This window comes from Sprattus sprattus (assembly GCF_963457725.1).
Source record: "Sprattus sprattus genome assembly, chromosome: 15".
Lineage (NCBI taxonomy): Eukaryota > Metazoa > Chordata > Actinopteri > Clupeiformes > Clupeidae > Sprattus > Sprattus sprattus.
Window position 1 is genome coordinate 20,473,942 of NC_137913.1, and position 26,468 is coordinate 20,500,409.

Genomic DNA, 26,468 nt, shown 5'->3' on the forward strand with positions numbered 1-26,468 from the left:
AGAGCTAAAGGAAGCAAGTTTTTCTTCCGGGACAACGTTGTACTCTGCCTGGCTGAGGTTTGTAAAAGACCATAAGGATTGAAAAAAGCGGACTGGAGGGTCTTCTAGTTCGTCTTCTCTGATGAGTCAAATTTTCAGCTTTGCCCTACACATGGTCGTCTGATGGTTAGACGGAGACCTGGAGAGGCCTACAAGCCAGAGAGTCTTGCACCTACTGTGAAATCGGACTCATCAGAGATGACGAACTTAGAAGAACCTCCAGTCCGTTTTTTCAATCCTTATGGTCTTTTACAAACCTCAGCCAGGCAGAGTACAACGTTGTCCCGGAAGAAAAACTTGCTTCCTTTTGCTCTGACAATGTTCCCCAACTCTGAGAAGTGTTTTTTCCAGCAGGGCAATGCTCCATGCCACACAGCCAGGCCAGTAAAGGTGTGGATGGAGTACCACCAGATCAGGACCCTGTCATGGCCAGCCCAATTTCGAGACCTGAATCCCATAAAAAACCTCTGAAATGTGATCAAGAGGAAGATGGATGGTCACAAGCCATGAAAAGAAGCCGAGCTACTTGAATTCTTGCGCCAGGAGTAGCATAAAGTCACCCAACGGCAATGTGAAAGACTGGTGGAGAGCATGCCAAGACACATGAAAGTTGTGATTTTAAATCAAGGTTATTCCACCAAATATTGATTTCTGAACTCTTCCTAAGTGTAAGCATTAGTATTGTGTAGTTTAAAAATGAATATGAGCTTGTTTTCTTTGCATTACTCGAGATCTGAAGACACTGCATCTTTTTTGCTATTTTGACCAATTGTCATTTTTCTGCAAATAAATGATCTAAATGACAATATTTTTATTTGAAATTTGGTAGGAATGTTGCCAGTAGGTTATAGAATAAAACAAAAATGTACATTTTACTTTAACACATACCAATAAATAGTAAAACCAGAGAAACTGATAATTTTGAAGTGGTCTCTTAATTTTTTCCGCGGCTGTACATCGGACACTAATACATCGGAAAACCTCTCTCATTGCGTCAGTAGATGAATGAACGCATGGTCAGTGGTCTAGGCTCTAGGCTAACCACACGACTGTTCTATGACTATAACATCATTCACGTTGCGCGGGTCCGCCCCTCTTTCTCTGAATTACTACAGTACCCATAAAGCAACGAGAACAGGTAAGAGACATTTTTGTAAGTAGGTAGGCTATTAGTGACCTTCAGGTTTTAGGGGGGAGGGGTGAATAGGGGTCATTCCATTCCATAAAACATAGGTCCCTAACTTTCAAAGAATACGTCCCTATGCAACTTTCAAAATGAATCAGTTCGATGCACGTCAATAGGCTAGCTAATTTCACAGCAATTAACGTAAACGGGTTAAATTTACTTACAGATGAGCAGGCCTACTCCAGACGTCGAAGTGTGTGTTCATCGAAGTGTGTGTTCCTCATGAATAGCCTACACTATAGAATGCTTTACGCCCAAATCGCTGGTCTACGTCACAATGGATTGGCTCCCGTTGAAATGCATTGGGTTTAGAAATCGCGTTGCTAAACCCAATGCATTTCAATGCACGGCAAACGGTAAAATACAAATATCTCGCAAACTATGATTTCAAAAATCTTCAAAATCAAGGATGCACAGGTTCATGACATGCGTAAGCTACATGCGAAATCTCATAACTAACGTAACTACCATCAGGGAGATACGCCCTAGACTGACAGACACACAGAGATTTCTGGATTTATAGATAGATGCTTTACCCCATAGCTTGTGTTCAAAACAGCTCTTTTATTTATGTTTCTGAGCCTCATTAGAATTTCACGCTTTAAGCAGAGTGATTAGCTGTTTGATGAAATACTGTGAAAAGATGAACAAATAAATTATACATCAATTTTTTTGTACATGTTCTTGCAACTGGTTCTACTTTTCTCTTTTCTTTTTGTTTTGCATGTTGTTATTGTCATCTCCAGAAGGATGTTAAGGATGTTATCTTATAGTTTGACCAACGTGACTATATATATTAGCATCTCCTTTCGGATGCACAGCACCATCGTTTACTCAAGTCAAGTAAAGTCACATTTATCTGTATAGTACAAAAACAACAGGAGTTGTACTACAGTGTATTCCAGTCGAGGTTAAATGATTTAAAGTAAACATAGACAAGAACAAAAAACAGAAAAACACAAAAAACATTTACATTTCCCTAAAGGTTCTAAACTGACAGAATTACATGCAGTCCTAAAATCCTCTCTTAACCTTTGTAGTCTGTTGTGTGTCCTAGTGTGTGTCCCTGCCAGTCATAATAGATTGCGCTGAGATTCAGGGGTTATTAATGAGTCCTGAGAGATAATGACAGTTGTAGTGGAAAGGGCATCAGGGTAATGGATTCAGCAGGTTAATGAATTCGTTTTGCCACATTCAATCTCAAATATCTTCTTCAGATGCCCTCTGGGGACTTTCACATGTCCAGTATATAGATCAATCATGTTATATATGCGTCTGTTGGTCATTTCACAAAAATGTCCTATGCTGCTTTTTAAGTGTGTGTGTGAGTGGCATATGACATTAAAACACTTTCTCTCTGCTCTACAGATCTTCTGGCCTCCACTGAGAAACATATTTGTCCCTGTGTTCCTCAACTGCTGGCTTGCCAAGTGCGCTTTGGAAAACATGATTGTAAGTGCTTTTATGGCAATGACCTTTTGTTTTTTATCTGGATCACAGGTTATTAATGAAAGTAGCTTGTGGGAGATTGTTTTTGGAAAACCACCTGTTTGTTTTCCTAATGAGGCGGCCAGCCAGGGGTCATGATCAACTTGGCAGGAAAGCACCGCAGGAACCTATGTGTCTATGTTCCAGCAATAGCACATCATTAGATGTCAGACCTGACAGTGATGCCCAGTGGTGGGTTTTGTGTGGGCTTTTCACAAAGCCAATTAAAAGACAAAAAAATTAAGAGAGAGACAGTTGTACCAGTAAATCCATCCTAATCTACAAGCCCCTTGAGGATGTATTGAAGTCAAATTAAAACCGATTTTGTGTTATAAGAGCACTGTGGCATATAACACATTGTACGTTGACAGAGGAAAGTGAGCTTAACACTCCATACAATTCTTACCAGTAGCCATGTCTTGAATGCAGTGTAGTTAATTGGCAGATTGTGCTTAGACAGCCCCAGAAATGAAACCCCTGGCCTTTTCTCCTCTCCACCACCAGAATGATCTTCACCGTGCCATACAGCGCACCCACTCTGCCATGTTCAACCAGGTGCTCATCCTCGTCTGCACCCTGCTCTGCTTGGTTTTCACCGGGTGAGTCCCGTCATCGGAAATCAAGATCACCCGCCTCCGCAGCCAGCCTTCAAATTGTATTACATTCTCTTGTAAATCCAGTCAATCCTTTGCAAAACAGTGAACAGAGGGGACATGGAAATCAATTAGGTTTTTCTTAATCTCATTTGGTGTGACAGCCAGGCCAGGGCCTTGGCCATTGTTCTTTGTCACAGAATAGTTGAAAGAGCTCCCATTGAAACACTTGACATTGTCCGTTATCAAATCACTGTGTTATGGGTGTGGAAGTATTCTATCGTTTGCTAATATCGTTGCCATATCTGGTCACTGCATAACACTCAACATACAGTGGATTAGCCAACTCCAGAATGACCAAAGGTTTCTGTCAAAAAATGTAGTCGTGTCAGATGTCAGAAGTACAACTGTGTAATGCTGGTTTTGCCATAGTATTGTCTGAACAAAGTTTTGACATTGCCAATTCTATGGCATTCTAGGCTGTGGGTTGGGGTTGTCCATGCTCTCTGCATGCCTCTCTCTTCAGCAGTTTGATGCCTCAGGTTGTCAGCTGCCTGAGTGGCTCCCCTGTTAGCACCAACTGCCTCTTTTTGACACCTCAAGACTCTTTCTAGCTTTCCGTACTATCGTACTCTCTGCCTTTTGGGGTACTTATGGTATTGGTGAGATTGTGTTAAAACTAGGCTGTTGATCAAGCCTCAAAGAAGTATCATAACACTGCACTTGTTGGATATTACATGGCAAATTAGCCATGTGTCTAATATAGCTGGTGTAACCATGGCAACCTTAATACCTTGTGTAGCCATGGCAGCAGTTCTTAATGGAAATGAAGCAAGGCAGTGGGCTGAATTCAGTTTAATGATAAGGAATCTCTGTACAGCCATGCAGAAATTAAATGCAGGTGTATAGAAAACGCCGAAGGGTATTCTCAGGATAGATAGTGGGACAGCTCGCTTTCATTTTCAGAATGTCTCCCTTAAAGTGAAATTCCCATGTGGGTGATAGTATGCAGTTAAGTAGCCTGAGCCTGTTTGAGCTTTTTTGAAAGTGTTCCTTTAACTACATTTGCTATTGTAATATATTCATCAGTGTTGGGTGATAGAACTGGGTTGAAATGAGAAGACTACTTTGTAGTTGGTGATTTCTGAGGCAAGAAAATGTGTCAACTACAAAGGGAACGTCAGTTCAATGTTGTCGCTTATTAACACACTGTTGTTAGTTTATGATTACACGCCTGATTATTAAAAATAGTGAGACCACTGCCCTGGACTAGAACCGTGAAACTAATATGGCATATAGAAAGTAGGTGACAGACTGGTCAGTGGTAGATCAGTTTAAATAGGACACTGCTGCTTGAATCTAGAAACAGAATTGAACATTAGAGTCAGCTTTCATGTATTCTGCAGTGTAGTGAAGTGAGTGCCTCTTAAGATGCATAACATACATAATAACCTACTTCTTAACCTCCCTACTATAACATATCTTCTTCAGGGGTGGACTATTCTCAGCTTCAGTCGAGCTGTTTAAGCCCCATTTTCTTTTGTTACTTAGTACTGGATTTGTTTTTTGGGAGAGGGAGGAGTGGCCCCCAATGTTGAGCTGAAACCTTCATCAGTCTACCCTGACTGCAGTATGTCTTAATATGATTGTGTCTCCAAAATTGTTTACTTAACATGTATGTACCATGATATAAATGTTATATATATATAAGTATACACAGACATTTAAGAATATTATTGATTAAAAAAGATTATTGCTGACATCTCCCACCCTGAAATTGCCAACGACACTGATTCTCATTAAAGGCATTGTTATTCTGTGCATGACAGGTGAGCAAGCCATTCTTGACTCATACTATGCTATTGAATGCTACTATTATACTCATACCATGGTCTTTGGCTGTTACATCTCATAGTGCCTGTGGAATACAGCACCTGGAGAGAGCGGGGAAGAGCCTGACCCTGTTTGACTCAGTGTATTTCTGCATCGTTACCTTTTCCACGGTGGGCTTCGGGGACGTCACCCCTCGGATCTGGCCTTCCCAGCTGCTGGTTGTCATTATGATCTGTGTGGCACTGGTAGTTCTCCCCTTGCAGGTAACACAGCCCCCGCACTGACTGTAGCGACAAGCCTCATTATTTTTGCCAGGTTTTATTCTGCAACCAACCGTTATGAAAAGGTTTCTATGCTAAAGAAATCACCAAATGAATTGGTGGAATGACAATTTCTCTATGTTTAAGGATCTTTTCTATCTGATACATTTTTATATTAAAACAACACGTATACTCAGAAGTATATTCTATAAGTTTTGTGTTTGTATCAGTTTGAGGAACTTGCCTACCTGTGGATGGAGCGTCAGAAATCAGGGGGAAACTACAGCAGGCACCGAGCCCAGACTGAAAAACACGTGGTGCTGTGTGTCAGCTCTCTCAAGATCGACCTCCTCATGGACTTCCTCAATGAGTTCTATGCTCATCCCAGACTGCAGGTACACAGCAGTATAAGTACACAAAGATTGCTGTTGTATAAAGTTGAACACATCTAGCTGCTCTTTAAATCAAGTATGGTTTGTTAGGAGTTCACAAGTACCAGTAGAGAGATGAAAACAGTTTGTATTGTTTTTTTTTGTGTGCCTTTTTTGAACTTCTTGTTTACAAGTAAAGATGAAAAGACAAAAGTTAGTTCATTTTTAATAATGGTCTAATAGGAAAAAGTCAGGTTGAAGGTTGTAAATTTCCACCTTCACAAAGCCTTTTCTGTATATGTAAATGTCGATATGTGGAAGAGGTATAAAGTGTGGACTTTCCCCGAAACTCAAGCTTTGTTAAAACCCATGTAAAACCAGTCATGTTTTAATATCTTTCCTCCTCCAGGATTACTACGTGGTCATACTGTGCCCCACGGAGATGGACATCCAGGTGCGTCGCGTGCTGCAGATCCCCCTCTGGTCTCAGCGGGTCATCTATCTCCAGGGCTCAGCACTGAAGGACACGGACCTGATGAGAGCAAAGCAAGTCATTCATCACATGACTCGCAACCTTTGATTCACTTAAATGCTGAGCTGATGTCACATTCACTGAGTGCTTTTTGATTGTGGCATTAATACAATGAGAGGACTTGAAAAGGGGCCCTACATTGGAAGGCAATTACTCACCTGTTTTGAACAGCTGGCTGCCAGAGTACCACCTGTCTTATAACCATCCATTTAATTTTAACACACACTCAAACACACAAATATACACACACACACACACACACACACACACACACACACAGACACACACACACACACACACAGACACACACAGACACACAGACACACAGACATACAGACACACACACACACACGCCCACACTCACACACACACATACACACACACACACACACACACACACACACACACACATACAAACACACAGACATACACAAACACAAACACGCACATATATTCAACCTCCATTTAAAGTAATAACTGATGAATGGATATGTCTAAATATATCCTTTTCAGTGGAAAGAAGGTCACTCTCTGAATCTCTCTGTATCTGCAGGATGGATGATGCTGAGTCCTGCTTCATTCTCAGCAGCAGGAATGAGGTGGACCGCACAGCTGCGGTACGTATGACAATCAATACAGCCAACCGATAGTGAGCTTGGTTGTGAAAATGGTATTTAAATCCCAAGCTCAGTGCAGTTAGTGGTTTATTAAGGAGAGCGTTTGATTGATTACCCCAGGATCATCAGACGATCCTGAGGGCTTGGGCCGTGAAGGACTTTGCCCCGAATTGTCCGCTGTTTGTCCAGATCCTCAAACCGGAAAACAAATTCCATGTGAAATTTGCCGGTGAGTCCTCAGTAACCGCATGTAATAATAGGCTTTTGTCATGTGATTTAGTCATGTTATATGTGTGTGCGCAACTGTTTTAGTGTCTCTACCAAAATAGCCAGTATATCTATACTTGTTTGTTTGTGTGTGTGTGTGTTTGTGTTTATCTGTGTGTGGGTGTTAGATCACGTGGTGTGTGAAGAGGAGTTTAGGTACGCCATGCTGGCCCTGAACTGTGTGTGTCCAGCCACATCCACTCTGGTGACCCTCCTTGTTCACACGTCGCGTGGACAGTGAGTATATATCAGTCACACACAGTTGAGAATAATATTATATTTCTTAATTTGCAAAGTTCATCTTTTATTATGCCTCTCATTATGCCAGTGTCATGTGTAAACATCCATTTATTTCAGTTTACATTCAAATGTATTCAATTGGCAGAAGCTTTTATCCAAAGAGCTCTTTTTTCTACTTGAAAGGTTTATATTTTGTCAGCAGAAGTGCTCTCTAGACACTGCAGGCAACCCCTCTTAGCTATGGAGTTTCAAAATTCTAAAATAAATGTCAAATGATTCACTACTGTGAAGAGTGTTACGTTTATTTACAGACAAGACTAGAATGTGCCCTTACAAATCGCTCGCCATTTGTGAACATCCCTACATTTATTTGGGAATTTCTGACACTTTCCGCCATGATTCACTTATATTTTTTTTTCAAAAGGACATTGTATGGCCAATAATCTGACCTGCCAACTCAAACAGGTTGCTTTCAAGATATGCTTATATAGTCTTATATTAAAGTAGCTAAAATATAAATTGCACTAAGCCTACTCAGTCAAGTAAAAGAAGTTAGACAGAAAATCTTCAGCCAATATATTTCTATAATACAACATAACAGGCCTATTTTTAAAACTGTGTTATGTGTTATGTTCCATCATGAAGGAGAATTCCATTTTTCCATCCGTTTGTGCTGTAACTAGACCGCCTGTACATCAAACACAAAATACATGGGCTTCAGTCACTACTTACTTTCTGGTAATGGCCAGAGATGCCATAGTACCCTTGCGAGAATGTATCCTCTATCCCTTCTTTCCCTTTATTTATCATCTTTGAGAATCTCACTGATTGATTTGGACTAACATGACATGAAAATAGGCTTTATGTCAGGATATCAGGATACCTGCCATTCGTCAGTCTGTAAACACACCTTTTACATTTGTGAATCGCTTGACATTTATATGTGAATCGGGAAATACATTTGTGAATTGTGTGACATTTATTTATGAATTTTGAAGCTATTCGAACTCCATACTTATTTGACCTGTGGTATAGCTGATTATTTCTGACACAGAAGAATGATAAAAAAAAATCACTCTTCGCTGTTTCATTAACGCTGCATAGTTTAGCCCGGTTTAGTGGATCTGACAGCAGCCAGAGAGTGTTGATGGCTGACTGATGTCTGGTCAGCTGTGTTTGCTGTCTGAATCTCCAGAGAGTTATCAGAGGAAGGGGATTTACAGGGTTATGGATATTAAAGCGCCTCTTCTCAGCGCATCCAATCAATACTAAATGTATCTTTCCAGAGGAAAGAATCTCTCCTCGCTTAAGTATACAGTAACACAAGGCATGCATGGGGAAAATTAGCAATGGTGTTTTAAACACTATTGGAGCCAGTGGTCCTGAGGACTCATCCTGACTTGTATGCCAATCTCTGACTATATAAAGATATCTTGCCTTGTCACTGCTTGAACACTGAATCCATGTTTGTACAGCGGTGCCGCTGGCTCTGCTGTGCATTCATATGAGTATAATTGGCAGCATTCGAAGGTGGGAGACAGAACTGCACTTTTTCTGCTCCTGTTACTATAGCGCAGATTCCCAGTGGTCATCCAGGGCATCAGCAGGTGTAGGTGAGCACACTGGGAGTGAATGAGTGGCACCCAAGCAGCAGGTCTGGAGTCGTGTAAGGTCGAATCTCTTCAGGTGATTCTGAAGATGGCAGCTATAGCCTTCTTTTCAATCAGATAAGAAGGGCTTCTCTAATGCTGTTTATGGCTCCCTGTGACTGCCCGTGGCAAGTTCAAGCCCTTGATGCTTATCTACAAAGCAGGCACCAGTCCTCTGCAACACTCATCCGAGATATCCAAGCTCAAATTTAGTAGGTCACTATGATCTGATAATGAAATAGAGATTGCCATCCCAGTGCGCTATACAGTGTCAGGCAAGAAGCTTCTCCTTTGTGGTCCAAAGCTTGTGAAATTACTAAACCCCCTCTGGTTAGTCTGATGAATCCTTTGCAGGCTCAGTTTCCCCACAGTCACCCCCACATCTGTCAGGCTTCAGGCTTCTCTAGTCGTAAAGAATATTTTCATTTGTTACACAATCCTCTTTTGTATAGTTTGATTTTGTGCAGCTGGTGATTGAGACTTCTACCCACCACTATAAGTTTTAGAACACTAGAATTGGTTGAACTGAAGCGTTCTGTTGCAGCGCTAGTTACACATCCAGCTGATGTTGTTTGTTTCTACTTCAGCCATTTGCTTGTGGTCTACTCGACTGCACTTGGGTCAGCACTTGGGATAAAATCATCAGCCAATTAAAGAAACGAAAATGTAAACATTTACCACAGTTAAACCACAGCACATTGCTTGTTTTAATTTTATTACATTTTCAGTCGGACTTGAGGAAGCAGGTGCGACCATGGGAGCTTTTGTAGTCGTGACCTTCACCTCTGCATTAACTCTCCAGATGTTTCCTCAAGTACTTCTAGGTGGCCTGTAGTTGTTCTCTGATTTTCTTCTCAGGTCAGTTGATCCTTCTCCTTGCAGGGAGGGGCAGCTCTCTCCGGAGCAGTGGCAGAGGACATACGGCCGTTGCTCAGGCAACGAGGTCTACCACATCCGCCTGTGTGACAGCAAGTTCTTCGGGGAGTATGACAACAAGAGCTTCACCTACGCTTCCTTTCACGCCCACAAGAAGTGAGGCTATGCTGACAACAGATTCATACCTCATCCTGTTTCATGGCTTAACTCATTGTTTAATAACACATTAATGTTATGAGTGTTCACAGAGCCATATGTTTCATGAACAACCTTTCCCTTCTCTTTCAATACTTTTATCTGTTTAAATCCATTGCAGTTATGCAGATTCATTTGTATAGCCTGACATCCTTCAATGACATGTTCTGATGTCCCTAGAGAGGTCCTATGTGGGTCGCCTTCTAACTGCATGGACCCGCGATGTTTGCGTGGGGGTTTAGGTACGGCGTGTGCCTGATCGGTGTCAAACGGGAGGAGAACAAAAGTATCCTGCTGAACCCGGGCCCGCGCCACATCATGGCTGCCACGGACACCTGTTACTACATCAACATCACCAAGGAGGAGAACTCCGCTTTCATCTTCAAAGAGGAAGAGAAGCACAACAAGGGCCTCGCGTCGGTAGGGCTGTACGACGCCCCCTCACGCCTGCCCGTCCAGAGCATCATCGCCAGTATGGGTGAGTGTGTGTGCGTGTTTGTGTGTGTGAGACAGAGAAAGTGACAGGAGAGAGTGCCACCTAGTGTCACTAAGATGAGGGCATTCAGATGGGAAATACATATTTTCACAACTGTTTTGTTCCTTTTTTGCAACTCTACTGCATAAATATTTCAATGGTTTTAGTTGTCATTCTGACAGCATTATAATAAATTCATACACCAAAACACTGTTAGGTCGTTTGTTGTTTTTCATTTCAATTATACATGACCAGCTATTCCACATATTTTTCAGACGTTTGGAAAAGGGAAAACAAACTTAACGACCACAGTATGTTTGTATTTACAGACTTTGCAAGCAGTCTTTTAATGTCTACACCTTTGTTCTTTCCCTCTGCATCTTGCGTTGACTGAATCCAGTGCCAGCAAGAGAAATTCATAACTCTTGCAGATTGTTTTATTATGCCAGGACATAACGAGCTCAGTGAAATAGGCTGCGGGAGGGTGGAAATCCTGAGAGCCCTCTTAACTTGATTCATTCTTGAGACCTTGGATCAGCAACAATATTGCATTTTTTGTATTTTACAGTCTTGCCCCTTTGCTGTCGCAGGGACAGTTGCCATAGATCTGCAGAACCCTGTGCCTGCGGAGGACAGCAACAAGCTGGGGGTGCCCACGGAGAACGGGGCAGGGAGCCGACGACCCAGCATCGCCCCGGTGCTGGAGATCGCCGACTCCTCGGCCATCCTGCCCTGTGACTTCCTCGCTGAACCGCTGGAGGACGAAACACCCCCCTCAGACGACGACGAAGGCCTTCCCACCATAGAGTGAGTCGTCCCAATTACACTACTCAGATATTACACTCAGGTTACCCTATAGTGTTTGCATTATACAGACAGAGAGATTAGTAATACATACAGCATAATATTTATGTGCTAATTATGAGAGCTAGAGAAGGCTTGCAAGATGCACTGAAATGTCAAGAGGAAGCCTAGTGTATCCTGGGAAACTGCTGGTCCAGCTCTCCGTCTTGATGAACCCTATAAACAGAAAAAGCTTTTGCCAGGAGGGAATGTTTCCTCTTTCACACTCAGTGCACACTCCCCCCCCCCCCCCCCCCCCCCCCCCCCCCCACCCCCCGTGTTTCTAGCAGATCATCTGTCATTTTGAGAAACTCTTGTTGTGGTGGTTTTCTTCGTAATCGCATCAGTTTAATGAGTGTCAGAGCTGGATGTTAGGGGTGAAAGCTTTGGCCACATGATTTGTGGTTTGGTTTACCCTTCCACTGGTTCTTCAAGGTCGTTGGTTGTCCCTGTAGCGAAGGGAGAAAACACTCGTCACTAACTGCGTCATTAAAGAGCAATACTCGTTAGTATGACAGTCAGATACCATATTCAACTGTAATGAAGGTCACACGCGTTTCCCTTTGGGCACACTCATACGCTTCACGCATCCTATGAAATCCCTCATGCATATTCTACATCGTGTTTTACCCATCACAGGGTGACCCCCTCATGCACCATAGGCCAACAGCCTGTAGACACAATCCCACTTCTGACACCACACCAAATAAATGGAGAAAGCCGCTTCCCTGCCAGGGCACCTGGGGTAATAACCTTTCACTCTGACCATATCAGCAAAGAGCCATCTGGGGTAATAAACCTTCACTCCGACAACATCAGCAAAGAGCCAGGCTTGTTGATGGAGTAGTTAGTAAGGATGACAGTAGTGATGTGTGATGTCATATTCTCTGCCTCTTTACATTATAAATTCAGTCATAGCATTTGTCAAAACAAGCACACAAAAAATGTGATCATTGTTTTTTTAGGGGCTTCAAGCAATCATCAGAACCTAAATATTGATAAAACAAGAAATATGATTCCAGTCACTCACTGGTCTCACACCAACAGACACAAAAGTTTCAGTAGTTGAATTTGTTATTTGGATTGGATTGAATTGGCTGCTTTTGTTTTCTAATCTAGAATCCTTGTGCTAGACAACCACCAGAGAATGGGGTGGGTGTGAGTGCTTCAGTGTGGTGCAGTATGCTCTCTTAATGACTCATTATCTAAAGTCCTTTCCTGCATCTCCTTTCCTTAGCTTACAAAGTTGGTTGTTTTGGCAAAACGATTAAAACTAAACTGCTCCACTTTGTCCTTGGTGAAGAGTGCAAAATGAATCACAAAGTGCAAAACTAGACACAAAGGCTTTGGCTGCTGTTGGACAACAGAGATATTTATTACTCCCAAACCAAGACCATCAACACAATAGGACACCATCTGCTAAGCTGGCTGCGTCTCTCCACTGCACTACGACTCTGACCAACACATTAAGCTTCTGCAGCAATTCAACACTGGCGCTTGAGGGTTTCTTGACAGATCCGCGTGGCGACTTGGTGTGACCCAATAGCAACGTTGTTAGAGCAGGCTTGTCAGGACGCTCCCAGACTGACTGCCCCAGAAAATTTCACACAAACAGCTATAACCAGAATGCTGGACAGCAGGACGCAATTGGAGAAAAAAAGGTGTCACATCAAATCAGAGAATCTGAAGGGAGTTTGCTTTGACTGCAATACATGGTGGCAGCCCTGCCCCAAAGGTCTACAGAGAGGCAGGAGAAGAGCCATGGTGACAGGAAAAGTAGTCAGTTCACATGCAGATATGGCAGATACTGCATCAGCAACCTTGTATCCAGAAATGTCTTAAAAGGGCTCTCAATCTACAGTCTCTGGCCCTGAGAGTCCCCAGGGTGAACCTTCTCATCAGACTCGCTTTACTGCCAACAAAATGCAAGCCATTGTATGTATTCATAAAAAGGGCTTGGGATTTTCCCCAGAGTGGCTGACACAGGTTTTCTAGTCTTTAATGAGCCTCCAGTTTGCACCTCTCCCTCCACGTGCTTCCACTAATATGCCCTATAGGGAGACGGTGACTGTAAAATGGGTTTCATGTAGTGGGGGAAAAAATACACCTTCCTCTACTAATGTGGGTCCACAGCGCCTACCTGTGGTGAAACTTGATCACTGCAGTCAAGTCTTTAACGGGCTTCATCTCTGCTTGCAAAAACGTGGATGAAGTCATAGGATGAAATGCAATAGGAATGCATGTCGATGAATGAAAGAGAATAACTGAAAAGAAGCTGAAAAATGCATCTGTGAACTGATGACAGTTTGTACCTTCTTAATTTTCTGCACCTCAGTTACGTGAAAGGATATCCACCCAATTCGCCGTACATTGGGAGCTCGCCAACCCTCTGCCACCTTCTTCATCAAAAGGCTCCATTCTGTTGCCTGCGACTTGACAAGGTGAGCCACCCACCACATTGTTCTCAATCACCACAATGAAAGCAGCCTTGGGTTTTGTAAGGATAGACTGTAAAAGAGTACACTCAGAAATAATTCAATCCACTGCTCAAGCCAAGCAAGAGAGGACAAATTAGAAACTTAGAAGACTTAAATGTACAACAAAAAACAGAGAGGTGGTGGTGGTCTTACAGCATTTACCACAGCACAGTCATTTAGCGATGTGCTGTTCACTGTCCTAGTTCTTGCACAGCTAACCTACTTGACACCCATAATGGCAGACTGAATAGCGTTTGGGTGGACCATTAGCATTTGTTGTTTGAGTAAACAAAACAGATTCCAATTATATCCCTGTCCCAGCAGAATAGAAATTTTGAATATGAAGGACTGATAACTACATTTAAATGAATCCACAGAGCACCATTAAAATAAATTGGTCACCTGTCTTTCCCTTTACCAGCCAGCCTAACTCCCAGTCCATAATATAGACATAATGACAGACCCCTGATTATAAACCAAGTAACAAAACAAGATAATTGTATGTAACTGTCTTTGCCAGGTGTTTTCTGTGCTGTAAAATGGAGTTTCTGTCTCATTCTCTCCCTGCAGGGTTGCAAGCACAACAGCTTTGAGGATGCCAAAGCGTACGGCTTTAAGAACAAACTCATAATTGTGTCCGCCGAGACGGCAGGGAACGGCCTGTACAACTTCCTTGTGCCGTTGAGGGCCTATTACAGGCCAAAGAAAGAGCTCAACCCCATTGTGCTGCTCCTGGATAACCCGTAAGAGAGTCATCGTACTCTCACTGCTGATACAGGGCTTAGAAAATGAGTCTAGCAACTCTTCAGGGGGTGGTCATGAAAAGAAAGCTTCTTAGTGCATATTGCTTTTGTGAGACTAACTGTGAAGTGTTTAGAGTTTGGTGCAGAGTTGGGGGGACCAGTTGACTTCATCATTAACTCTTTGTTTTGTCATCAACTCTTAGCTATTTATGAGTCCACATTATGCCATTAGTTCAGTCAGTGTAGAATTATTGATCTTGCATGTATGTTGAAGGGCGTATTGTCACCTGTGTGATGACTAATGTGCCCATTGAAGGTTGCCTATCCACAGATAAGAACTAGCAAGGTCTGAACATATTTGAATAATACCCTTTCATACACAGTTCAGCTACATATTCAGGAGGAGTATCCATGGCAACCCCATAGGCAAAATGGGCAGTTAATCATTATTTTCATAAGGGGTTTGGCAATGCTCCATAAATACTAGGTGAATGTGTTGAAATCTCAGCTCCTACCTTATGTTCCCTTGCAGGCCTGATCATCACTTCCTGGAAGCCATCTGTTGTTTCCCCATGGTATATTTCATGGTTGGAAGTATTGACAAGTATGTGTGTCTTAATTGTGTTTAAAAACATTTCCACTGTTATTTGTACTATTACTACCTATTATAATTTAATTACATTTTTGCTACTATCACAATTTGTGTTTAAGCATTAGTTGAAGCATCTGTTGTAATAGCTAGTGCAGTTGTTCCATCAGTAATATGAGTGTTTCTGCTAATGGTTATAGTGTTAGCAGCTGATACTATTTTCAAACTGTAGCATAGCATTGCTCCGTGTTGGTGGCACATATTGGAGGCTTGAGCACTGAATGTTGATTCACACTTGGTGTCATTGGCAGCCTGGATAACCTGCTCCAGTGTGGGATCATCTATGCTGATAACCTGGTGGTGGTGGATAAGGAGAGCACCATGAGTGCCGAGGAGGATTACATGGCCGACGCCAAGACCATTGTCAACGTACAGACTATGTTCAGGTAGGGTAACTGAAGACTGTTCTCCATAGCTCAAACTCAACGCTATGTAGTCTACTACATGGTTCGATGCTAAGACTACTGTCAACATAGGCCTACAGACCCTGTTCAGGTAGCGTCATTGTAAACGCTGTGTAGTTCTACTGAGCTGAGAATGTAACTAATCATTGTAATCAGTGATCACTCTTACAGTGATGTAAGATGTGTTTATCCCCACATCTCTCTCTCTCCCTCTCTTTCTCTGCTCTGCTTCCTTCTTTTCTTTTCTTTTCAAACCTCAGGCTGTTCCCCAGTCTCAGCATTATCACTGAGCTCACCCATCCTTCCAACATGAGATTCATGCAGTTCAGAGCCAAAGACTGTTACTCTCTTGCCCTCTCTAAACTGGAGAAGGTAAATTATGAATGCTGAACACAACCCCTGTGTTCAGTCATGTAATGAGTTTCTCCTCATTCTATGGTAATTTAGCTGGTGTATTAATGATTTTTGCTTTTTTTACAGATAGAGCGTGATAAAGGTTCAAATCTGGCCTTCATGTTTCGTCTGCCATTTGCTGGAGGAAGGGTGTTCAGTATTAGTATGCTGGATACACTTCTATACCAGGTTAGTGAGAAAATAATGTTGTGCTAATTGGTATACACACCGGTATTGCCAATTCATACATCTAAGGGACTGAATGAATTTGTGCAGTACATTTCTGTGTTGTCTTTAACTTCCTCTTTGACATTTCCCATGACCATGTGTCCTGGTATTTTGTGCAGTCCTTTGTCAAAGACTACATGATCACCATCGCTAGACTTCTCTTAGGGCTGGACACTACACCAGGCTCGGGATATCTCTGTGTGGTAAGGGCAAGAGCATGACATGAGTTTCTCTCATGCACAGTATTCCAGGTTTCTTTAAGGGTCTGTGTGTGTGTGTTTTAGATGAAGGTCACTGAGGAAGACCTTTGGATCCGGACGTATGGAAGATTGTTCCAGAAGCTGTGTTCCTCCAGTGCAGAGATTCCTATAGGGATTTACCGCACTGAGTGCCACATGTTCTCCACCTCAGAGGTAAGAAAGGCCCTACAAAAAACAACACTCTCATTTTACTTTTCATTTATGCCTGTGTTTTTTCTTTATTGTACTTTAGGCACAGGCCATTTCAGTGATTAGGGGTCTCATTCTGTGGCTTGGTGGAAGACATTTGTTTCTGATTATGTGTTCAGGCAGTACATTCATTTCCTCTGAAGATGCGTTTTATTCACAGCAAATCCAGTTATATAGCAATTTCCCATCATGGCGGAATGAATAAGTGGCTGTGACATTGGTTATTATTATTTCATGATTGAAAGAAGCTGTCTGCTGGCACATCCCTGGTCTGGGTTTGCTCAGATGTGCTGGTGCCACACTTCCTGCTGCTGTCGCTTTGGTGTTGAAAAAACAAACAGTTTGAATCGGCTTAAGACAATAGTTGGAAATATGTAACACCTCCAGATGTTGCTAACAGTTCTGCGCCATACCTCTGGTAAACCTTTAACTGCACTGTAATATTCAGTTGGGCGTCACCGTTTCCTCTCCAGTCTCAAGTGTCGGTGAACCTGGAGGAGTGCGAGGAGTCTCGGGACCGCGCAGAGTCATGGGGGAAGGGGAAGACCTCGCACCGCTACTCGACGGGCAGCGACTCGGAGCACCCACTGCTGCGCAAGAAGAGCATGCAGTGGGCACGGAGGCTGAGCCGCAAGAGCAGCAAGCCCCCGAGCCGCACCGAGCGCATCAGCCAGCAGCGCCTCAACATGTACCGACGCTCTGAGAGGCAGGAGCTCTCCGAGCTGGTCAAAAACCGCATGAAGCACCTTGGCCTGCCCACTGTCGGATATGGTAATCTAAAGAGGAACACACCATGACTAAAGCTTTATTTCATTATTACAATTTCAAATATTAAATTGTAATTAAATGTTGTAAAATATTAACTGGTAATAAGGAAATAAACCAGATTAGATCGTTTTGCCTCATAGTTTATTTCACTGTGGCATTTTAATCACTCTTCAAACATTGATTTGTAGATTTAAAATGCAATATATATCTTTTAACATTGCCTCATCACTCATCGTTGCGTTACATTCACCCCCATTACATCTTCACTTCACTTTTTCACACATTTCCTTGTCCATCCATGATTAGAGATCAGAGTAAACTGCTAGCTGATAATGAGATTTAGGATTTTATCAGACTACAGACATCATGTTTACTTCAGAAAGTTGATAATTGTAATCATTTTAGCCTAAACAATATACTGAAGAGAAGATTAATACCCTGCAATTTTCATCATTTTATTCTATTTCTTTCTTTGGGAGGACCAGTTTTGAATAACTTTTAGATTACCTTCATAATGACCATATTGATCAACTATTATATTTCTAATCGAAGGAGTAGTATAGTTTATTACATGTAACTCATGAAGTACGGAGCATTATTAGTAGTAGAGAAGCAAAAGACAGCAGATTAGACGATTTTAAAACCAGTGCTTCCCTCTTCACCGTGTGCTGTTTGTTCTTGCTTATGATTTATTTCACCGTGGCCTTTTTAGCACTAAGACCCTCTCGCTTGGCACAGTCTTTTAACATCTCCAGCTTTATGGCATGTTGTGTTTTCTAAACAAGAAAAAAGAGTACACACATCCAACATATTGGTAATTCATAAGTGTCAAAACGACTTAAAGCATGTGCAGTATTTACTGAGTGTGCCAAGCGTGTCGGTTTTAATCCAATCTCGGCATGACATTTCTAGCATTCTGTCCTCTTTCTGTCTTTTTTCTTTGTTATTCACTGTTCACTGTAAAATGTCTGTTGCTTGGCTGACCTTTTCTCTCCTTCTCTCTTCTGCTTCTTGTTTCTCCCTCTTTTCCCCTCTCCCTCAGAGGACGTAGCTAATTTAACCGCAAGTGATGTGATGAATCGTGTTAATCTAGGATATTTGCAAGGTAATACCTTCCAAAGCCACGGCACTGGGGTGCACCAGTCAGAAATGTTGTGTGTGACACTTTTCTATGTTGTTTGACCCCCTGCTGACAGAGACCACAAATACCTTCATAGAACCAGTATGTCCAGTATCCCTTCAATTAACCCCAGTCTTTCATTTTAAATCCACAGTAATCTGATACTTCAGATATGTAAAGTATGGAGATAGCTTGATGAAGCAGTGGTAAATGGTGGGAACACTTATGCGAGCAATTAAAGCATTCTTCTCTGCACTTCAAACTTTATACTCATTAATGAGCATTTTGATTGCATTATTTATTTTTAGTCATGCAGATTATGCCTCATTGTGGTTGTCAAATATCACTTTAGAAAATACAAATTTGCAACTTGCAGAAAAAACTGCAACTCATGTTTGAAGATGGAGTGTGTTGGCTCCTCTTTTTGGTAATAATACAATTGGCTCGTCTAATTGTCTTGTTAGATGACTTCCCATTTATTGCTTCACTTCCCTTGGAGCCTTGAGCTCGTTATGAACTCCTCAAGCAACCAGATGTGATGGCTTGATGATGATGATGAAAGTAAACAGAGGGTTGAAGAGATAACAAGATGGTATCTGGAAAATCTGCATCACTAAAAATGAGCTCTCAGAAAGAAACCTCCTTTAAAATACAATTCTTAACCCCTTTCGGTCAATCTGAAGAGATAGGCTGTGTAGCATCAAATGCAGAAGAGTTACCACTTTGATACAAACACATAAGGACACTAACACACACATAACAGAGGAACCGGTAAGCCTTTCACTAAGCTTCATTTCTGACCCTCCCAAAATGTCATAGTGCCAGTGATCCTTTACCTACGTGCTTTAATCCCCATGGAGGACACTCCTGAAACGGGTCGGTGCAGGTGACGTGTACATACCTGGGTTTTAGACCAGGGTTTGAGAGAGCATGGTTTTTCAGGAAGACCTTCTCAGATCTTTCAGAACAGTGCTATTCAACATTATTGCTCCATTTAGGCTAACGATATATTTGTATTTCCTCTGTTTGGTACTGACTTAAGGTACTGACATGACAAAGGTTACTTACTTGACAGGTACTTGCTGAATGTACCGTCACTCGCAGTACGGACATGACGAGGGTCTGACTGCAGGATGTTTGGTCGGAGTGGAGCAGAACACATTGTGTCTGTTTGAAAGGACACAGCCAAACTCTAGTTTACTGGTCACACACTGGAACACATGCTCATTAGCACCTAACATGTGACGCACTACACACCTTTCCTAGTTGTGAGATTTCAAGCGGATGAGTGTTGTGACTTGCGTGGGTCAGATGGAAGAGAGCGTCTAATAACTCCAAGGTTATGGGCTCATCCCTGCACAAACACTGCTGTATTTTACACTGCCAGTGCACTGCGTACAAACAGAACAAGCTGTTTTATAGAGCACTACACACACACACACACACACACACTCTGCTCACATGTGTACATGGTAAACGTGTCCTGGTATGTGCCCTTACAAAGCTCACACTGAATGTCTTTTGCTTCACTCTGATTGGTTGAGCCTGGTCGACAAGCTTGACTAGGTCACCTGACGAATGCTGCAAGCATGCCTTTATGTTTTTTCTTGTCAGTCGCACTTGTCTGTTCAAAATTGGGAGCTGTGTGTTGGCATGGCAACCTGGCGACTTGGTGACGTTGTGGAATTGGCGAGTGACTGGGGTGTCGGTTTTTCGGGGATGTGAATTTGGGCGGGGGGGGTGGGGCTCTTGTTTCTGTTGTTGGATGCGGACCTTGTCTGCATGCCTCTCAGCGCATGGGAGATCTTGCAGCTGCATGGGCGTCCTGTTTCAAGCTGTGCCCTGTCAGTAATGGTCAGTCCTTCTCTCTTTTTCACTTGGCTTGGCACACGTTAAGTGGCAAACACAGGTGGGTTCAGAGCAGTAAAGTCATTTCCAGTAATGCCAGTTTTGTTTATCTCCACTCCCCACCACTCTCCCACCTTGCCAAGCCACATCTATATAATTCCCAGGTCACCCAGCTTCAGTTCAACCACAACCACAAATATATAGACATACACGTAGACATGCACACACATACACACACACAAACACAAGCGCACACACACTTACATGTCCTTGAACAAACATGATACTTCTTTGCCCACATTGGATTAAGTTATAGAGTGATGTTCTGTATTTAATGTTGAATGCTGGTGTTGGAAAGTAAGGATAAATAACAAATAGATGTCTTTCCTATTCCTGACCATTGGTTCTTTTTCAGACGAGATGAACGATCAACAGAACACTCTTTCGTACGTGCTGATCAACCCTGCACCAGACACGGTCCTCGAGCTGAACGACATTGTGTATGTACCATAGCTAGATTTATCCGCCACTTTAGCCCTGTAACTAAAGCTGCACAAGCCTCAATCAAACATGGGTCATGCCTCGATTTAGCAGCAATAACGCGTTCGTATGAACCCTTTAAAACCTCTCTACCTAATCAGTTTGTAGTTTGGTGACTCATGTAAGTGTATAGTGAGTCATGCTCATGCAAGCAGGTAAAAAAGTGGCAGACAACCAAAAAGTGCTCTTTGATGTGTTGACGTCCTGTGTAATTATGGGTGTATTTATTCTTTTTTCCCCTTTTCTTTTTTTATTTATTTTTTATTTAGTTACATAATTCGCTCTGACCCATTGGCGCACATGCCTGATGACCTGCCAGGCGGGCAGCCAAGTGCCAAGGTACACCAAGAGTACAGCACTAAGACCCACGATGAGACTGATCTCTGAAGGTTGCTAAAATACCCCCAACCAGTCCCCCCCCTCCCTCCACCACCACCACCTCAACCCTGTCGAAACCCCCACAGCCCACCCAGTGTTTCCATAGAGACCCGCCACAGAGCCTTGTTCACTCCCTTCTACAACACTAAAATACCCTGCCCTAAGCCCCCAGTACCAATGGCCATGAGGCACACATCCCAGCTCCAAACCTCACCTGTTCTTCTCCCCCATCTGCTGAAAAGGGGACCTGCTGCTACTGGAGAAGAAGAGGAGAGGCCAACCATTTAGTGTCAATGCCAGCCATCCCATACACAGGTCACATGATTCACACTCCATACTATATACAGTGTACTTACTGAGGATGATCAACCCCATACTATACTCACACCACACATACTACAATACTCACACCACACATGTTCAACCCCATACAATACTCACACCACACATGTTCAACCTCATACAATACTCACACCATACATACTCAACCCCATACAATACTCACACCACACATACTACAATACTCACACCACACATGTTCAACCTCATACAATACTCACACCACACATACTCAACCCCATACAATACTCACACCACACACACTCAACCCGATATAATACTCACACCACACATGTTCAACCTCATACAATACTCACACCACACATACTCAACCCCATACAATACTCACACCACACATACTACAATACTCACACCACACATACTCAACCCGATATAATACTCACATCACACATGTTCAACCCCATACAATACTCACATCCCACTCTGAACCCATGCAATGCATATTCCTACCCAAAATTGCTACAGCATTTACACCCCATCCCACACAGTCTAATACCACACACATATCAAACCACCCTCCATACAGTACTAACACAGCACAATGTATACTATACAGTACTCATGCTACCCCTCTTGATGATGTACAGTAGTACCCAGGTCACATACATTTCATACGACAAGCTAAAAGCTTTTATAGGCATGCGGCTAACACTGGCCTCCAAAGGCTAATGGCAGTTACTTTTCAAAGGAAGAAGAAACACTTTCTAGACCCATTTATCACTTTCATATGAACAGTTCTGGATGGTAAGGGGTTTGAAGGCCCAAATTGGGCAGTGGAGTTCTTTGCTCCAGTACATTTGCTGGGACTTGAGTCACTGAATCAGTGAGGTCTATAGGGGAAGACATAGCATATCAAAGTACATAAATGGAAAAGAATCAGTGAAATGACAAGTGAAGTTTTATTCAAAAAGGCCATTTTCAGTTATTTTTGACCCATTTCACAGATTTCTGTCAATTTAGTAAAGCACAAGTCTTTTAAGAGATTTCAAATCTGCACTTTGAGTCGGTTGAAAATCTATATGAATGTCTCATATTGCAGAACGGTCCCTTATTGCAAAAAATAATAATAATTGAAACTGGGAGATAAGAAAAGGTACTCCTGAAAATCAGTCAAGGCAAGGCTTTTATTTTTGCGCACAGTTCACTTGCAAATATAATGCTGCTACTTTCTCCAACATTCTCCAACTCCAGCTTATTAAAGTTCTTAATTTGGCTGATATAATGCACGATTGTAAACAAAAAATAGGTCTTATTTACAATCAAAATCCTAATAACAGATTGATTGGTTTTGCCCAGCTCCCTTTAGAAAGACGGGAACTGAATCATAGCAGTAGAAAGGCAGTCGAAACATGGGGACTTGCGGAAAAGCTCTGTGGCACAACAGACCATAGAAATATAACTTGCATGCCCAGTGGTCCGAATGCTGTCTGCGTCAGGCTGATTATCTTTCCCCGCAGTGCTGGGCAGTGAGCATGCTGCCCGCTGCTCACCCTGGAGAGTGAGTGTCAGAAGGCCACACTCCCAGGCAGATGGACCAAACAGGACTCTCTATCACTGCAGAAGAGAGACCACTCCTCCGCTCGAGCCAATGCCAGCTCTCTTCATGTGTGTAGGACTGCAGACACATGTGGAGTGGACAGTTTTCTTACCTCATAGGTTACAGGCTGGTGTATGGTACTTTGTATCGGAAAAAAAAAAGAAAGAAAAAAAAACGTTCCTACACATGTGGGGAGAGAAACATTAAGGGCACTGGAAAGGAGAACCAGATCTTCCCTTGTTATTTTTTAAGAATGAATTTGTGAAGTTGTGATGTAGAAGGTTGATGATGTGGATTACATCCAGATCATCAGCTCTATGAAGTGCACTGGTTATATGTGTAAATACTGTCGTGTACAGTTATGTAAATGCTTTGGGTAACACTAGAAATTTGATCAACTTTGATCAAATTGGTAAGCATTTATTTCTTTCAATGTCCATTATAAGCTGTTCTTATAACTATAGTTTGTGATTTTATTCATTGTATATATTCATGAGATTAATTATGTGATCTATGTATGTATGTATGCTTATTTAAATATAATTTCAGTGTTAATTATAGGACATGAAAGGCATTTTAAAAACTCTTGCACTAAGCTCTACCATGAAAAAAAAGGAGTGAAAATTACCCTTTAAGCTAAGAGCACTGGATGTGTATTTTCAATCAATCAAAAGACGCACCAATATAATATAAAAAACGCTCTGATGGAATCATGCTAGACTCTTTAAATGTTTTAAGAGGCCATGGAGGGGAACTATAGGTTAGGAAATGTGAGTGAGGAACCTTTTTTAACAGAACAGTTCAGCAAAGACATCATCTGATGTCTGGACTGGGGATGACTTGAATATCAGACTTTCTGAAACGGTGAATGTGCTTCTATTTCTGTGTGTCTCATTACACAAGTACTTCAGTTATGTGCAGAATAATACCTGCTACCCTCCTACTTCTTTCAAACTGGTGTCTGTTTAGTTTTATTTGCTTCACAAGCCTTAAATGCATATTTTCCCCATCAAACTTTGCCAAAACTACTTCTCTCCTAGGGGGTACACACTAGATTGCCCTTTGCCGGAGATCAAGTGAAGCCTTTTTGGGCAACTGCCATATCCAGTACTGCATGTTGTAGTTGATCAGTAGTCCTTGAGGGTGATTCTGATGTTTCCAAACGTTAGAAGATAACAGTGGCAGCATGTGTGCAGGACAGATAGCCAAGTACAAAAACCTGATGGAAATTCTCTAAGGCCATTCCACCTAGTATGCCATGGAGCATGCCGCATGAACTAATATAGTGCCAAAGCATCAGGTGTGGCCTTTGGTGAGGGCTCTGTAGTTCATTGAAAGCTAAGCCATTTTGCTCAAAAGCATCCTCTAACTATTAAGGCCAGTACTCCACTGAAAGCTCACCAGTGTCTCTCCTCGTGTTCCATTTGTCATAAAGGGTGTGCATCTACAGCATGTTTTGAGGTATAGCTTGCTTTTTTTTGTTGTACAATTCTGTATCACGATCAAGAGGTGATATTATACATCGCCTTTTTTGAAGTACCTTGTGAGTCTATGAGTAGAAATAGTTCACATGGACCTTGCATGTCCATTTGTTGCCAAAATGATCAAAATGATACATTTATAATTACCTATTTATGTTGTTTATTTGTCTTGTTACATTTTTAAATGTCCAGAAAACAACTGTGTCAAAATTAATTTTGTACAATTTCTTATCTGACGTATGTGATCCTCTGACATGCGAGACTGAATTAATAAACGCTGCATGCAGCTAAAAAACTGTTTGAGTGTGAGAGGAAGCATGTTTCATCTTGCAGCCTGACTATGTGAAAAGGTAAGTATCACCGATGGTATATGGCACTAAGGCTCTGCAGTACACTTGTCATAAAGCACATTTACAATCACATTAACTGTTCATGAGAGACTTAATACATGTGTGCCGTGATTTGTGGTGACATTCCTAAGTAAATAAAGGTTAAAACTATTATTTTCAAACTTCTCAATACCATATTCACCTGCAAAACTGAAGAACTATCTGTAGTCATTTTGCTTACTCTTACATATTCTGTTTAAAATAGTTAACTTTCAGTGCAAAACCAGACACAATTTAGATCACTGTGGATGGAAATATGCTGTATTTTGACAGACAATGAAACTATACACAATAAGACAGATCATTCTGATTTTAGCAGAAACTTGTTCTTTTTTATTTTTATATAGCCTTGTCACCGTCAATACAAAAGTGGTCATATTTGCATTAGACTGTGCGCGCCTATAGGAAAATATTAATGTAGTTGTGTAAATGTTTCCACTATTACTGTTGAATATGTAGGCAAGGCAAGGGAGAATGTTCCAGTGTGTGAAATGTGAAGTTCACTAACTACAGAGGACACCATGGATCAGCATTAGGGCTACAGTAGACTTCTACTAGCAATATTAAATATTTTGTTTTGCTTACTGTACTTGAAATGAAAACTATCAAGTTATTTGTGTTTTTTAGTTTGTTGTATTCTGAGTGGCAAAGTAGGCACTACACAACTGTAGTTAAGGCAGCATGAGTCAATTTTGGGTGAAGTATGTGTTTTGGTGGGCGTAATGTATTTTTCACAAAAGGTGCTCAGGTGTGTATTTGTAAAGCACACTGTGAACATGGAATTGAGACATGGAAGTGTGAAAATATTTGTAAAAAAAAAAACGAATTGATAATATTATTTTTAAATGATCAGGATCGCCTCTTATTTCAACTGAAACTTTTTTCTGTTCAAGTGACTCTGCCTCCATCTCTCTCTGGTCCAGCGTCCACGGTTCTCCACCACCTCATGCAGGAGGTCAATGAAGACGTACTCATTGTCCCGCAGAAGGCTCTCGTCTCCAGGGGAACCGGGTTTTGGAAGGACAGAAGCTCCCGTTGTGATTTTGTCGGCCTGTGAGCCCTCTCGCTTAGTTCTGCTCGATTCCTTGGGTCGTCGCTTCGATTGGCTTGTCCCGGTTCTGGACTTTTCCCTTTTCACTTTAGATGATGACTCTTCTTCTGTTTTCTGAGTTGTGATGTCCATTTCTAGCCTCATGCCATTGCTGCTGTCAGCCATACCTCGAGTAGTTTCAAACATGTG

General features: G+C 42.0%; 1 protein-coding gene across 1 annotated transcript in view; it reads left to right on the forward strand.

The window, feature by feature from the left end:
- kcnt1b (potassium sodium-activated channel subfamily T member 1b) overlaps positions 1 to 21,470 on the forward strand; it is a gene marked incomplete at both ends in the record, with an annotated part of 47,758 nt that extends 26,288 nt beyond the window's left edge. Inside the window, 24 exons of the mRNA XM_080852945.1 lie at positions 2,594 to 2,677; positions 3,218 to 3,312; positions 5,222 to 5,402; positions 5,630 to 5,794; positions 6,180 to 6,316; positions 6,856 to 6,919; positions 7,040 to 7,148; positions 7,315 to 7,423; positions 9,934 to 10,107; positions 10,389 to 10,624; positions 11,212 to 11,428; positions 13,800 to 13,905; positions 14,512 to 14,684; positions 15,217 to 15,288; positions 15,585 to 15,719; positions 15,998 to 16,109; positions 16,218 to 16,319; positions 16,478 to 16,561; positions 16,643 to 16,771; positions 17,281 to 17,578; positions 18,618 to 18,680; positions 19,738 to 19,770; positions 20,959 to 21,043; positions 21,353 to 21,470. Of these exons, the coding sequence (XP_080709071.1) occupies positions 2,594 to 2,677; positions 3,218 to 3,312; positions 5,222 to 5,402; positions 5,630 to 5,794; positions 6,180 to 6,316; positions 6,856 to 6,919; positions 7,040 to 7,148; positions 7,315 to 7,423; positions 9,934 to 10,107; positions 10,389 to 10,624; positions 11,212 to 11,428; positions 13,800 to 13,905; positions 14,512 to 14,684; positions 15,217 to 15,288; positions 15,585 to 15,719; positions 15,998 to 16,109; positions 16,218 to 16,319; positions 16,478 to 16,561; positions 16,643 to 16,771; positions 17,281 to 17,578; positions 18,618 to 18,680; positions 19,738 to 19,770; positions 20,959 to 21,043; positions 21,353 to 21,470 (3,081 nt within the window). The remainder of the gene's footprint in view (positions 1 to 2,593; positions 2,678 to 3,217; positions 3,313 to 5,221; positions 5,403 to 5,629; positions 5,795 to 6,179; positions 6,317 to 6,855; positions 6,920 to 7,039; positions 7,149 to 7,314; positions 7,424 to 9,933; positions 10,108 to 10,388; positions 10,625 to 11,211; positions 11,429 to 13,799; positions 13,906 to 14,511; positions 14,685 to 15,216; positions 15,289 to 15,584; positions 15,720 to 15,997; positions 16,110 to 16,217; positions 16,320 to 16,477; positions 16,562 to 16,642; positions 16,772 to 17,280; positions 17,579 to 18,617; positions 18,681 to 19,737; positions 19,771 to 20,958; positions 21,044 to 21,352) is intronic.
- Between the last annotated feature and the right edge of the window lie 4,998 nt (positions 21,471 to 26,468).